Source organism: Nicotiana sylvestris, chromosome 9, assembly GCF_000393655.2.
Source record: "Nicotiana sylvestris chromosome 9, ASM39365v2, whole genome shotgun sequence".
Lineage (NCBI taxonomy): Eukaryota > Viridiplantae > Streptophyta > Magnoliopsida > Solanales > Solanaceae > Nicotiana > Nicotiana sylvestris.
Window position 1 is genome coordinate 130027586 of NC_091065.1, and position 16371 is coordinate 130043956.

Consider the following 16371-nt stretch of genomic DNA (forward strand, 5'->3'; position numbering starts at 1 on the left):
ATATCAGCCACCTCCTCAGCAGCAAGATAACAACATGGTAGAGATCAGGGGGATGCTCCAGCAACTCATTGGGACAAATGGTAAGATGCAAGAAAAGTTGGCAGTACATGATTCAGCTATAAAGAACATTGAAACTCAGTTGGGGCAGTTGTCTATGGCTTTAAACAACCGCCCCTAGGGAACATTGCTAGCAGATACAAATATCAATCCCAAGGAGCAAAACCCGAATCAACTGATGGTAGTAAGTCTCCGGAATGGGAGATATTTTGATAAAGAGCAGGAGGTTGCACAAGCCAGCAAAGAGACTACGCCAGCCACTCCAACTTCACTAGAGGTAGATGAACCAACAAATCTGACTGAAGTGGTGGTTGAACAGGGTCAAGATGAAAAGGGTAAGGCTAAGGTAAATGAACAAGCTGCAGAACAAGTGGTGCCTTTTGTACCACAGAACCCCAACAGAAAGAAGCCAGCAAGAAGTGCACAAAGGGTGATACCTGCACCATTCCCTAAGAGACTGGTAAAACAAAGAAGGAAGATCAATACAAGAAATTCATGGAGATGCTGCGTCAAATTCAGTTGAATATTCCTTTGATAGATGACTTGAGGGAGATGCCAGGTTATGCGAAGATGATAAATGACCTAATGTCATGGAAGTTTAATTTTCAGGACCTATCCACTGTGACTCTAACGCAGACCTACAGCGCAGTAGTGACCAAACTGATGGCTCAAAAGATGTCCAACCCAGGTAGCTTCACTATTCCATGCACGATTGGGAGTTATGCCTTTGCAAAGGCATTATTTGATTTAGGAGCCAGCATAAATTTGATGCTTCTGGATGTATACACCAAACTAGGCATTGGCAGAGCTAGACCGACTTTGATGCTACTGCAGCTGGCTGACCACACGGTAAAAAGGCCTACTGGGATTCTTGATGATGTGTTGATGCAAGTGGGGAAGTTCGTGTTCCCTGCAGACTTTGTTATTCTGGACTGTTAGGTAGATGAAGAGATACCTATCATTTTAGGTAGGCCAGTTTTGGCCACTGGGAGAGCACTAATCGATTGTGAGACTAGGGAATTAAAAATGAGACTGAACGATGAAGAAGTCATATTCAATGTTCAGCAATCTATTAGGAGACCTAGTGAATATGCTAATTTCTCTCTAGTTGAGGTAGTGGATGTGATCCTACAAGAAGATGATGTGACCCTGACTGCTAAAGATCCATTGGAGGCATGTCTGACAAATTTAAAAGAGATGGATGGTGAAGGGTTAGCTGAGTAGGTCATGGCACTTGAAGGCCAAGGATTCTGGAAAAGGGAACCTCAGTTCGAGTCCTTTGAGTTAGAAGAAAGGGCTACACCTCCAACAAAGCCATCAGTAGAGGAACCACCCAAGCTGGAGTTGAAGCTGCTCCCAGCTCACCTCAGGTACATTTTCTTAGGCCCCAATTCTACTTTTCCTGTTATTATATCATCCGGTTTGCTAGATGTTCAGGTAGAACAACTCTTATAGGTACTGCACGAAAGTAAGACTACCATTGTCTGGACCATGGAAGATATAAAGGGTATCAGCCTAGCCTTCTGTATGCACAAGATTCTCTTGGAAGAAGGGCACAAATCTTCCAGAGAACATCAACGAAGGCTGAACCCAAACATGAAAAAGGTAGTAAAGAAGGAAGTGATCAAATGGTTAGATGCAGGAATCATCTTCCCCATCTCTGATAGCAATTGGGTTAGCCTTGTCCAATGTGTCCCGAAAAAGGGGGAATGACTGTTGTGCAAAATGAGAACAATGAGTTGATCTCAACTCGTACAGTCACGGGATGGCGGATTTGCATGGATTACCGAAAATTGAACACAACCACCCGGAAAGACCACTTCCCCTTGCTTTTCATTGACCAAATGTTGGACAGGCTGGTCGGGCGATCGCACTTCTATTTCTTGGATGGATATTTGGGGTACAATCAGATATCAATAGCCCCCGAAGATAGAGATAAAACATCCTTCACTTGTTCGTATGGCATCTTTGCCATTCAGAGAATGCCTTTTGGGCTTTGCAATGCACTGGCGACATTTCAACGGTACATGTTAGACATTTTCACAGACATGGTGGAGGATATTATGGAGGTCTTTATGGATGATTTCTCCGTGGTGGGAGATTCATTCGAGGACTGTCTTCACAACTTAAGAAGAGTGCTCAAAAGATGTGTGGAGACAAATTTAGTGTTGAACTGTGAGAAGCGCCATTTTATGGTACAGGAAGGGATAGTCCTGGGGCATCGAGTGTCCAGTAAAGGAATTGAGGTCGACCATGCTAAGGTTGACGTGATTGAAAAACTACCACAACCCACTTCAGTCAAGGCGGTGAGAAGTTTCCTTGGGCACGCCGGGTTCTGCAGGCGATTCATAAAAGATTTCTCCAAAATTGCTAACCCATTATGCAAACTCCTTGAAAAGGATCACCCCTTTGTGTTTTCTAAGGATTGCAGGTTGGCATTTGAGGAGCTAAAGAAGAGATTGGTGACTGCACCCATCATTGTTGCACCTAACTGGGAGCAACCATTTCAGATCATGTGCGATGCAAATGACTATGCCATAGGAGCAGTCTTGGGGCAGCGAAAGGATAAACTGATGCACCCGATCTATTATGCAAGCAGAACGCTAAGCGGTGCATAACTCAATTACACTGTGACAGAAAAGGAGATGTTGGCTGTTGTTTTTACATTCGACAAATTCAGGTCATACTTGATTGGCTCGAAAGTTATTGTTTACACTGACCATGCAACAATTAGGTACCTAATAGAAAAGAAGGAGTCAAAGCCACGCTTGATTCGTTGGGTTCTTCTGTTACAAGAATTCAATCTGGAAATACGTGACCGAAAAGGGATAGAGAACCAAGTAGTTGACCACCTCTCAAGGTTGGAAGGAGCTGAAAAGAAGGTAGAGGTTGAGGATATAACAGAGACATTCCCGGATGAACAGTTACTGGCAATGACAACGGAGGAGGCACCTTGGGTATGCTGATATTGCTAATTATTTAGCAAGTGGTATTGTACCTTATGAACTCTCCTCAATTCAAAAGAAAAATTTCTTTCACGATTGTCGGTATTATTATTGGGATGAACCTCTATTGTTTAAAATATGTGTAGATAACATGATCCGGTGGTGTATCCCAAAGAAAGATCAACATTCTGTTTTGTAGGCTTGCCAAGCTTCACCATATGGTGGACACTTTGGAGGAATTCGGACAGCAGCTAAGGTGTTGGAGTCGGGCTTGTACTGGCCTACTCTGTTCAAGGATGCCCATGTTTGGGTTAAAAGCTGCAATGATTGCCAAAGGACTGGCAACATATCTCGTAGACACGAGATGCCAATGACCACAATTCAAGTGGTGGATATTTTTGACATGTGGGGGACTGACTTCATGGGGCCATTCGTCAGCTCGTATGGTAACAAGTACATATTGGTAGCAGTTGACTATTTCTCCAAGTGGGTCGAAGCAGTGGCTCTCCCGACCAATGATGCTAAAGGGGTACTAGGCTTTCTAAAGAAGAACATTTTCACACGTTTTGGTACCCCAAGAGCTATACTCAGTGATGGCAGAACCCATTTCTGCAATAGAGCATTCGCACGACTAATGGAAAAATATGGAGTTCGTCATAAAGTGACCACCCCGTACCATCCACAATCGAGCGGGCAAGTTGAAGTGTCCAACAGGGAGATTAAAAGTGTCCTCACAAAAACAGTGAATGCAACAAGGACTGACTGGGCAAAGAAATTAGATGATGTATTGTGGGCGTACCGCACAGCCTTCAAAACCCCAATTGGTATGTCACCATACAAGTTGGTGTTTGGCAAGGCATGCCACCTCCCAGTTGAGCTAGAGCATAAAGCACTTTGGGCATTGTGGTAGTTAAACTTAGACATGGAGACAGTAGGTACTAACAGAATCACTGGGTTACATGAGCTCAAGGAATTCAGGTTCTAGGCCTTTGATAGTGCTAGATTATACAAAGAAAGGATGAAACTAATGCACGATAAGCATATCTTGGATCGAAACTTCAAACCCGGAGATCTAGTGTTATTATAACTCGAGATTGAGATTGTTTTCGGGTAAGTTAATGTCCCGATAGTCAGGACCCTTCAGAGTGGTGCAAATGTTCTTAAGTGGAGCTGTAGAGATTGAATCAGAAGATGGGACAAACAAGTTCATAGTAAATGGGCAAAGGTTGAAACATTACCTTAGAATGGCTGAAGAAAAAGGGGATAGAGTGGTAATCAATTTGAAAGAGCCCCAGTACGCGAATGAGGAGTGATGATCAAATGTTTGCATCGTACAACGATGTTAAATCAGGCGCTGTGTGGGAGGCAACCCACGAGTGTGTTGTTAAGGTGTTCATGTAACTTAAAAAAATGCCAGCACCGGACCGCGGTGGAAAGAAAACATTCTGCCTCAGATTTTTCATCCCCCCGTGACCGCGGTGGACCGCGGTCTACCGTGGGGGTACCAGCTATTTTGAATTTTTTATTTTTATTTTTCCATTTTTTTTCTTTTTTCTCTTTTATTCTTGTTTTAATTTTAAAACCTAACCCCCCCCCCCTATAACATTACAATACCCGATCCCTTTCCCCCAAATTCGCAATCTCTCTTTCTCTAAACCCTAACCCCCCAAATACTCTCTTTTTCTCCTTCTTCTTCTTCACTTACACTACCCCCCTCCCCTATCTCCATTCCTCTCCTCTTTCCTCCCTTAAGGTATGATTCTAACCCTCCATTCTCTTTTATTTTTGTATTTTGTTGTTGTTCATGATAGTTTGAGGTTGATATGGTGTTATAATTGTAGTAGATTTTTTTTGTAGTTTCTTCTCCTTGTTTTTTCTATTTTAATTTCGTTTTTGAGAATGTTTGGTGAAGGGGATGTGTAATTAATGTTTGGAATGGTGTTTGTTGATGGGTGATTGAATGACACAAGTGTGGGGTGTGTTGGTGTAGTTGCATACTTGATTTGGGAGGAGTTTTGATAGACTCATGAGGGCTAAATGTGTTTGGATAATGCCCAGCCCACAAGGTGTTTGGGAAATTGCCCCAATGGAGATATAAGGATCTATTGTGACATGGTTGTGGTGAAGTATGAGTAACCATCCATAGTCACATATTTTGCGCACTCATTAATAGGCGTTTCGTTGTTTGACAGGTGCAATGAGTTCAGCTAGAAAGAGACGAAACACTGGGCCCTCCACTAGTGGACCGGGAGGCTTCTCACGAGCTAGGAGCCAATCCAGTGCACCTCTGTTCGATAACACTCGGTTTGTATCCAAAGCAGCGGAGAATAGGTACAACCAGAAAGAAGCTAAGAAGTTACAACATGAGGTGCACATTGATCGAACGGCTTTGGAGGTGGAATGTCCCAATATGTTTAATGAGCTGAGGCGGTGTGAGCTGGACATCTTCTTCGAGGTACCGGAGGAGGCTAATGTTCAACTAGTAAGGGAGTTCTATGCGAACTTTCCATAACATGAGAATAGGGTTGTGACGGTGCGCAACACCCTGATAAATGCATCCTTCGACACCATCCGCAGGGTATACAGGCTGCTAGTGTTTAGGGGTGAATTTGATCCTTATCGTACTTTTAGCGGTACACGGTCCTTGTGGGGAACTCTTCTTGATACTATCTGTGTGCTGGACGGGGAAAACCTATGGATCAAGCACAGGATCACTCTCAACTCCCACTTTCTGAATTATGAGGCTAAGTGTTGGCTCACCATTGTCAATAGTCGTTTGTTGCCATCCAACAACACGACAGATGTTAATCTACCACGGGCATCCGCAATCCACTATTTCATGTCCCACAGTGATTTTGATGTGGCCCGGCTCATTCATGAAGAGATGTTCATTAGATCACCTGAGCTAACCAAGGGCCACTACTTCCCTTCACTGATCACATTAGTGTGCCATATTGCTAGAGTCCCTGAAGACCCTCGGGTTGATCGGAGATTGCCACTAAAAGCCCCGTTTTGGGCGAAAAAAATTGAAATTGGACGAGAGCCGGTGGTGAATGTTCTTCAAATTTTTAATCCATAGGGACATATCTTCATTTTAAGTGTGGGGTGGGGGATACTTCATTGTATGTTTGTAATTGTAACAATTGACTTTATGATTTTGCTTGTTTTGTCTTGCTTTGATTGTTTTGATGTAGAGTAATAGTTCATTAGAAAAGCTAAAATAGTAAGTGAATTGTCCCGACGACAGATCTCTTTCGGCGGGGTTCTTGAGGGACTAAGTCGAAGAAAAACAAATTGGAATATAGAGACTCTTTCTGATGACGGATCCTTTAGACAATTTTCTTGAGGGAAGTTAGTCTAGAGAAAAAAACAAAAAGATTTTTTTTTTTAATTTTTAGGTAGTGTAGTAACTCCCCCTTGGTTTTTCTTTGGGCAATTGTTTTTTTCCAAGGGTTTAGCTTGAACCGGGTATAGGTAGTTTCTGTTTAATTTTGTTCTTTTTAGTTTTTAAATTAGGACTAATGGGCTACGAGCTAAATTTGAAGGAAAACCCTTAGCGTTGATACACCTGAGCACAATAGACACTAGAGTATAACGCCTAGCTTCATTGGTTGAATCCTGTTAGAGTGCTTTAAAATTGTACGTTTGTATCTAACTTGAACACTCAAAAGAGAATGTCTTGATAAACCAATCCAGAGTGAGTCATGTTCCATGAGTGTGTGAGATTTACTGTGTTCCATATTTCATATTTGATGCCTAGAACTTGCCCTGTGTGTTTGCAAAGCGAAACCGAAGTTTCTTTCAGTTTTAGAAGTGATATAGGCATTTCTTTGTTGAGCCAGACATAATAAAGTAAACCCACCTGAATGCAATACATATGAGTTAACCCCGTTGAGCCTATAAGACTATGTCTTTGGCAACCACATTGCGAACCTTGCCCAATTGTTTGAATAGCTTGCCGTTTGAACCCTTTTACTTCCCAATAAGCACTTGAATGGTAGTGGAAATATGCAAAAGCAAAAGTGTGGGGTGGTGGTTTGGTTTTTGAGTGGAACCATTGAGATAAATAAAAGGTGTGCAATTTTGAAGCATAAAAGAAAAAGCACCACGAAAAAAAAATATGGGTTATAAATAATTATAGTGGTTGATAAGTGGTGGCTTGTACAAATTGCACCTAATGGATGGGGATGTTTTAAACAAATGAAGTGGAGTGTTTGGTTGGCACAACTATGATCTTTAAGTTTAATGTAATTGTATTAAAAGTGCTTAGGGAGGTTAGTCACTATATCTAAATATATCCTACACGTCCCTTAGCCTACATTACAACCAAGTAAAGTCCTATTGATCTTAGACTGAGTGGGCTCAATTAGTAAAGTATTACACTATGGGCAAGCCTATGGTGCATCTTTGTGGCATGTGAATGTTCTTTCGGAGAGTGAGCGAATTTTATTTTTCTTAGTTCCTACTTGTTCTAATTATCATTATATGTGGAACTACTCTCTTGTGTGATGTGAGGGCATGTGATTCACAAAGGAAAGGTAAGTTTTGACTCCTATATAGAGTAGTTTGAGTAAGTGCAAATGTTGCATGGTACAAAAGGTTTGATTCTTGAGGTAAAGGTTGTTCACTACTAAGTGCAACTTTTGTAAAGTGTTCATGGTGTTAGTCGTTAAGGGAAAAGCTTAGGGAAGGAATTTTGATAGAGTGTGGTGGATTGCTCGAGGACTAGCAATAATTTAAGTGTGTGGTATTGATAGTAGGCTATATAGTTGATATTTAAACCTTAATATGACTATACTTTGTTGTTGTTTTATAGGTAAATTGCCAGTAAAATGCTCTGAATAGTGTTCTTTTGTTTTGCAGGGAACATTATATGAGAGGAAGCAACATGGAGTGTTTTGGAGGCGATAATGTGAAGAAAACGCCCACTCGAGAAGTACTCGAGCACTAAGAAGCAGAAAATGTCCTGGGCAAGAAGTCCACCATGACCGTGGTGGAACCGCAGTGAACCGCGATAGATTAAAATCGTGAGGCAGAAAGGTCAGCTCTCACCGCAGTCGACCGCGATGCACTGGTCATGCTGCTAGAAGTTTGAGGACCAAAGTGTAATTTTGGGGAAACTTTTGTAAACCCTTATAAGCTTTAGAAACTCGCCCAAGATTGTTCGATGTTTTTTAAAAACTATTTTTGGAGGCAAGAACAAGTGTGAGAAGATAAACCAAACATTAGAGTTTTTATATATCCTTTTAATTCTTGCAATTTTACATTATGAACAATTTAGTAGTTTTATCTTATTTTATTATGAGTAGATAAACACTTATCTAGGGTTGATGGAACCAATTGTTGGTTGAAGTTTTGACTCAAGTTGTTATAATCGAGCCGGATTTATGATATGATTGTTCAACTATATTTTGTATGGTGATTAATTTAATGGGCCCTTGATTAAGCGTGTCTAATTACCTTATATTGCTTGAGAAAGAGTATTAGGTTAGACACCTGTTGAACAACACCACTTTTGGGTAATCGAAGAGATTCATTACTTGAACTTAAAAGTGGGTTTAGAGATAATGGAACTTTGGTGGGATAATTTAGAGTTGCACACATATTGTCAGCTAGAGTAGTTCGAGAGAATGCTCCAATAAGTTATTGTAGTTGATCGAGAGATAATTACGATAACCCATAACTCATAATCCTCATAGAGTATTATGGTGAGATTATAGCGAAAAAGTCAAGACCTAAACTAGCAATTGGGGAAATCACTGCCCTAGACCTTTTTACCATTGAATTATCACTATTTTAGCTTACTATTGTTTTTCATAGTATTTGAAGTAGTTAAACAAAACTCAACTTAATTGAGCAAAAATCTTGCATCTGGAGATTGATTGAGTTGATAATAACATTGCCGAAGAGTGTAATAGATAAGTTAATTCCCTGAGGATTCAATTCCGGACTTAAAACCGGATTATATTTGCAGTGACCGTTTTGTCCTTTAAAAGGCATAGTTGGACGTTATCAATCTACTTCGCATATCAGACTCGGACTCCCACATAGCTGCCTTGATCGGATGAACTCTCCACTACACTCTCACAGAAGGATAACTCTTAGACCTCAACTTCCGAACACGCCGTGCTAGAATAGCTACCGACTCCTCCTCATAAGTCAAATCCTTGTCCAATTGGACTGAGCTGAAATCTAATACATGAGACGGATCACCATAATACTTCTAGAGCATGGAAACATGGAACACTAGGTGAACTGCCGATAATCTGGGTGGAAATGCAAGTCTGTAGGACAACTCACCAACTCTCTCAAGGATCTCAAAGGGACCGCTATACCTAGGGCTCAACTTTCCTTTATTCTCGAACCTCATCACACCCTTCATGGGTGAAACCTGCAACAAAACCCCCTCTCTCACCATGAACTCTACATCATGAGCCCTCCGATCAATGTTACGCTTCTTCCTAGATTGCACTGTACAAAGACGATCCTCAATCAACTTTACATTCTCCAAGGCATCCCGAACCAAATCAGTGCCCAACAATCTAGCCTCTCCCAGCTCAAACCAACCAACTAGAGAACGACACTGCCTCCCATCTAAGGTCTTATAAGGAGTAATTTGAATACTCGATTGGTAGTTATTATTGTAGGCAAACTCCACAAGCGGTAAGAATTTATCCCAAGAACCCCCAAAATCCATAACACAGGCATATAGCATGTCCTCCAAGATCTGAAAGGTGCGCTTGGACTGCCCGTCCATCTAGGGTGAAATGTTGTGCTCAACTCAACCTGCGTACCTAACTCCCACCGCACAACAATCTAGAAATGTGATTTGTAATATGTGCCTCGATCGAAGATAATAGACACCAGCATACCATGGAGACGAACAATCTCACGGATATAGATCTGAGCCAGTTGCTCTGAAGAATAGGCAGTTACTACCGGAATGAAATGTGCAGACTTAGTCAGTCTATCCATAATAACCCACACTGCGTCGAATTTCTTCTAAGTTCGTGGGAGCCCAACAATGAAATCTATGGTAATACGCTCCCACTTCCACTTGGGAGTCTCAAGTCTCTGAAGCAAACAACCAATCCTCTAATGCTCTTACTTCACCTTCTAACGATTCAATCATTGAGCCACACTATATCTTTCTTCATTCTTCTCCAAAAATAATGCTTCCTCAAATCCTGATACATCTTGGTGGAATCCAAATGAATGGAAGACTGTGAACTATGGTGTCGCGCCTCTTTTTCTCTCAAAAGCAGATTTCGACATGTGACAACTCTTTTAAATGGGTATTAAAACAGAAAAATCTCCACCTAACAATTTTAAGGTGTGTTATGGCACCTATTTGAGAATAACTCTATTTAACTAGTCTATGTTACCAAAGATCGGGTAAGGGATGAAATTACCTCAAAGAGAAGGTGTTAGGCACTCTTTGAGGTCCACAACGCTGGGTCCTGACCATAATTTATGCTATGTGGGATTATTTGATTATAATTGACCTATGTGATCATGTAAGTGATGGAAAACATTGTCACGTCCCGAACTAGGAGGAGGCGGGGCTGGCACTCGGTGCCTCACATATCCTTGCGTACCAACTTGCGACTTAGGGGCTCTGAACATATAATGTCATACTTTGGCCATGGGCCACATTGCAAGACAATTTGCAAAGCAAGATATAAAACTGAACGAAAACTATGGTTGACTAAACATCAAGATTAAGCTGAGCCGACAAGGCCATCATAACTACTATAGCTTTCAAACCAACAAAATATACATACTAGGCCTACAAGCCCAACATACTACACTAATTGACAGGATATATCTACAAGCATCTACTGATGGATGTACTGTCATCGGAAGAGGGCCCCGACCTACTCATAACATATATACACATATATACAAGGTGTACATAAAGCTCTAGACCCGACAACTCGAAAGGCATGGAGCTTACCGATCAAGCTGAACTCGGGTAACACATAATGAGGAGGTCTACCTGTCTGTCTATCTGAACCTGCATGCATGAAATGCAGCGCCACCAGAAAAGGGATGTTAGTACGAAATAATGTACCGAGTATGTAAGGTAATATACTGAAAGCTGAAACTGAACTAATAATATAATAACTAAAAGCAACTAGGAGTCAAAGATAATATGAAGATAGGCTTACCTACTGATACTGACTCAACTCTCTCAATATAGTAAGTAAAATAGCTGTCCGGCCTTATGAAGCTCGGTATATATATATATAACTTCTCTGTCCTAGTAGGCTCGCTCATAGGCGCTCGACCATACTAGGCTCTATATATCGACCATACTGGGCTCACTCATTAGGTGCTTGGTCATAGTTGGCTCGGTATATAACTTACCATCTGATCAAAGGTTGCCCAATAGGGGTTTGCCCACCTATTATAGTTCGATGGTGGTGAAAATACTATAATATTGTCTGTATATATATATATATATATATATATATATATATATATTGACCCTCTTCTCTCTTAACTGGAAGAAGACAATACTCAATTGAATATAAAGTCCTGATAAGGGTCAATACTGTAACTTATGAGACTAGAATAATGTATATAAATTTGGGAGTATGAACTTTTCTGTATGCCTCGTTATCAAACACATATAGTTACGAGATCATGACAAAATGAAGGAAGGGCTAAGCCTTAACATACCTGAGTTGATTCTCTTGACAATCACTTTAACACACGTTAATTACGATAAAACACATAATAGTGGATCGGAGTAGGGAAAAATCCGTATGATATTCTTGATATCATAGCATGTTATTTCTTATCCGACTAATATTCTCTCACTACTCTACATCACCAAACAATTATTTCGGCTTAATTCTGTCAAGCCTTCAAAATTTCTCCATGTTATATCATTAACAAAGTGTAACGACCTGACTGGTTGTTTTTAGAATTTACGCCCTGATTCCCTATTAATTATTTTCCCCATGTTTATTTCTGCTATTGTAATTTGTGGGGATATTCGGTTGTGAGTTTCAGAGAGTTTTGGGACACTTAATTCCTATATGAGAGCTTAAGTGTTGGAAAGTTGACCGTAGTTGGAACAGTGTTAAGACTACCTCGGAATGGAAATCTGATGGTTCCGTTAGCTCTATTGGGTGATTTTGGGCTTAGTGGCATGATCGGATTGTGTTTTGGAGGTTCATAGCTAATTTAGGCTTGAAATACCGAAAGGTTGAATTTTGAAGTTTCCGGTTTGATAGTGAGATTTTGATCTGAGGGTCGGAATAGAATTCCAAAAGTCGCATAGTGTTGAATGTGACATGTGTGCAAAATTTCAGGTCATTCGAACGAGGTTTGATAGACTTTTGATCGAAAGCGAATTTTTAGAGTTTTGGAATTTTTAGTCTTGAATCCATGGTTGATTCGTCGTTTCGATGTTGTTTTAGGTGTTTTAAGGATTGGTATAAGTTTGCACACTGGTATTAGACTTGTTGGTGCCTTTGGTTGAGGTCCCGGGAGCCTCGGGATGATTTCGGATGGTTGATAGAAGGATTTTGGAGTTGCAGCTTCAGCTGCTGGTTTTCTGTCATAACCGCACCTGCGAGTGTGGGACCGCAAGTGAGGCGTGGCAGAAGCGGCTATGTGGCCGCATAAGCGAGATTGGCCCAGAGCTCCAGGATCCACAGGTGCGTCTAGGTTTTCGCTAATGCGGTGCCACAGATGTGGCCAAGCGACTGCAGATGCGGATCTAGCCCGTTAAGTGACTTTTCGAACCTGCAATTCATTCTTCCACAGGTGTGGGACCGCATGTGTGCTCCCTTTACCACAGATGCGGTAATCACTGGGCAAAAACATATAAATACTTGCCTTCACGAAATTTAGCCATTTTTCACCTCTTTTCAAACGGGAAGAAGCTTGGGGAGTATTTTTCAAGAGGGATTTTCAGATGAGTTCATTGGGGTAAGGTCTTTGGTCCCTAAAATCGTTATTGGAATGATTTTTTTCAATTTAAGTATGAAAAAATAAGGAAAATCAGTGGTAAATTGGGGGTTAGGGTTTGACAAATTAGAGACCTTTGAATGATGATTTAAGGGACCCTTTGAGGTCCGATTTTGGTACTTTTTGTATGACTGAACTCGTGAGAGTGTGAGGATTCTAGAAATGTAAATTTTAACCTATTCCGAGACGTGGGTCCGAGGGGAATTTTTGTCATGTTACCTAATTTTGCGTATTAGCTTAGAATTTCTTTGTAGAACCAGTAACTTGACGTGTTATTTACATTATGAAATTGAATTGAATTGATTTGGGCCATTTGGAGTAGAGTACTCATGGCAAGAGCGTAGTTTCGAATTGATTTGAGATGGTTCGAGGTAAGTGGCTTGCCTAACCTTGTGTGGGGGACCTTCCCCTTAGGATTTGGTATATCTGATAATTGAAATGACTTGTACGTGAGGTGACGAGTGTAATTGAGCTAATTGTTAAAAATCCAGTTTTCCTTAAGTAATTTCAATTGTGTTCCTTTTTCCTGTTTTATACTACTTGCAACTTAAGCCTGTTGTTAGCTTAGAAAAAGCATGTTTAGTTTATTTAATTGCTTATTTGCCCAAACTGCCTTAATTGCATTATGTGAAACATGTTAGGTTAGAATTACCTATTTTACTTGGTACGAAATTGAGCTTAATTGAGTATTCCTTGTATTGTTGCTATGTGTTTTACTTTGGGACTACGGGACAGCATCCCGGGAGATCCCCTACATATATTTATGATTTGAGCTGAGGTGCGGGATACTGAGAGATCCCTAGCACGGATATTGAGGATACCAAGAGATTCTTGGGATACCAAGAGATCCCTAGCACGTATATTGAGGATACCAAGAGATCCTCGGGATACCAAGAGATCCCTAGCACATATTGAGGATACCGAGAGATCCTCGAGATACCAAGAGATCGAGTCCCTTTCCATTCTATCTTGTAGTGACAACCCTTCTATCTTTTTTGTTGATGTAGACATTCCGGAGTTAGAACATTTTATTATATTCGTAGCTTGTGATTCATGGGTTTCCAAGATTTGGAAAAATGTATTAGTTTCGAGAATTTAAATTATGTATGCTGAACGACACTTTTAAATGCTGTTATATCACTCTATTTCTGTTTTAAATTGTTTTTCTTCCGAAAATTGGTTTATCTTCCACAATTAAATTGGTTTCTTCCGATGGTTCACGGAGGGCGAACCGGGGTCGTGACAAGTTGGTATCAGAGCTCTAGGTTCATAGGAGTCATGAATCACAAGGCGGTTTATTAGAGTCTCGTTGATCGGTATGGAGATGTCTGTACTTATCTACGAGAGGTTATGTAACTGTTAGGAAAAATTCCACTTCATTTGATTTCCTTGTCGTGCGATATTTTTGACATTACAATTCTAAACTTCTACCTTCTATTCTCTCACAGATTGTGAGGACATGTTCTACCCGAGATGATCAGGCACCCGCGCCCCCTGTAGCAGCCATCAGAGGTCGAGGCCGAAGATGCGCACGTGGGGCAGCTAGAGCACATGCGTGAGCTACCACAGAGGTACCACCAGTAGATCCAGCCGGAGCCCAGCCACCTGGTACGCCTACTACTACTACTACTCCAGCACTTCAGGAGACTCTGGCACAGCTCTTGAGCATGTACACCACTTTGGCTCAGGCAGGGTTGCTTCCCCTTGCTGCAGCTACATCTCAGGCCGGGGGAGGAGCACAGACTCCCACTGCCCGCACTCCTAAGCCCGAGGACAGGGCAGCGACTTTCGAGGATGAGCAACTGAGGCTTGAGAGGTTAAAAAAGTACAAGCCTCCTTGTTTACCATGAAAATGGTAACCACAATTAAATTTGTAAATGGGATTAAAAAAATACGTGATCTATTCCCGAGCTAGTTTTAGAGCAGTTGATGCTAAGAACGTAAAATATGATGATAAAATGCGAGCAAAAACGGGACAGTAATCAACCCAAAGGGGACTGTTTCCCGGGTGCAGATATGGTCGATGGAACCTCGGGGTCAGCATTAGTACCGATCTCAAAGTATCGGGGGCAGTCGGAAAAGGGATAATAGGCAGAGATATGATAGAGCAAGGATCTATGTTACCAATATTGAGCAAAGTAGTAAAGAACAAATAAGAGAATGATAAATGCTAAAACGGCCTCGGGCTAGTGAAAGTGAACAACTTAGAAGAAAGGAGAGAGAGAGAGAGAGAGAGAGAGAGAGATATTATTGCACTTGTGGAGAAATGGAGCAACATTAGCCCTTTACAAGGTAGGGCGAGTCCCATTTATATAAGAGGGGAGACTCGCCTACAAGCAAGTGGAGATTAATTACAAAGTATGGCGATGGGATGGCTTGACGTGATGCCTTATCATAGGCTCCGGATAGGCCGGGCCTGTTAGATGTAGCCATGTGCCTTGGGGGCTTTCCCCTCTATCCTAACTTCCTTCTTCATTTCCTTCGAGTCGGGCTTCAGCGAGCCCCCAGGCCAAGAATTTAGTCAGGGCCTCCCGCCCTCGAGGTCCCGGGGCATGCTTTCGAAATGTCTTGATAACGAGAAATCAAGTATTCTAATTTCGTCGCGTACAGGTAGTCTCCATGTTTCCCATAACGAAGTGATGGGAAATGATTCTGACACTTGACTCTTCGAGCTTCTTTCGGAAATGCCATATCGATGATGCGACCCCTGGAGTAAGCTTCACGGTGATGGGACATCCACGGGCTCCTGCTTTTCGACCTCATTCATTGCACTCCCTGATTCTTGCTTCCCAAGGTGCAGGCACCGCCGTCGATTTGGTTTTCCATGGACACATTAACTGCGCTTGACGGTCAGTCTTCCAAAGCCTAGATTACCGTGTCGTAATCCCTATAAATGGGGGTGCCTTGGCTTTGTTTTTCCTATCCCAGTGCCTTTGTTAGCTTGCTCGCCCATCTTGTTTTTACCGTCTTCGTTCACCTATAAATATCATGCTAGGGGCTCATGACCTTAAGGCCGTTTGGAGGAGTTCCCTTAGACTGTGTTGTGGCCTTCTGTCGGGGCTTCCCTTCGTTGAACATAAATGTGTCGTCCCACTATTTCTGTGGTCGTCGGTATGCTGGCCCTTGCTGCTATTGTTGGCCCGGGGGGATGAGGGACGGGGAGTTGGTTCCTCACTTATGTAGATAGTCGTTCGGATTATGCATTGCTGCACTCTCCTACCCAGGCCTGGTGTGGCACTTCATCCCTAGGGTTTTTTCTTTCCCAAGGGATAAAGTGGCGCTACCGGCCGTTGAGGTTGGGGCCTGCCGAATCTTCAACCTTTGTCTTCGGAGGGCCATGTCAATTTTCTCTGCCTCCTCTGCATCCCCTCCTTTTCCTATTCTT

The 16371-nt window shown here is 41.9% G+C and overlaps 1 protein-coding gene across 1 annotated transcript; it reads left to right on the plus strand.

Moving 5' to 3' along the window:
• Positions 1-235: 235 nt before the first annotated feature.
• On the plus strand, positions 236-1281 carry LOC138878224 (uncharacterized). The gene is made up of 3 exons (XM_070157890.1): positions 236-517; positions 667-906; positions 997-1281. Exons 1-3 carry the CDS (start codon positions 236-238, stop codon positions 1279-1281), a joined length of 807 nt encoding a protein of 268 aa, XP_070013991.1.
• The last annotated feature ends 15090 nt before the right edge of the window (positions 1282-16371 follow it).

What these genes read in the sequence shown, in the direction of transcription:
- LOC138878224 (XM_070157890.1), top strand. Translation starts at nt 236, where the DNA reads ATGGTAGTAAGTCTCCGGAATGGGAGATATTTTGATAAAGAGCAGGAG. An exon ending in CACCATTCCCTAAGAGACTG is followed by an intron (nt 518 to 666) that starts GTAAAACAAAGA and finishes TTTAATTTTCAG; the next exon opens with GACCTATCCACTGTGACTCT. An exon ending in TGCAGCTGGCTGACCACACG is followed by an intron (nt 907 to 996) that starts GTAAAAAGGCCT and finishes CTGGACTGTTAG; the next exon opens with GTAGATGAAGAGATACCTAT.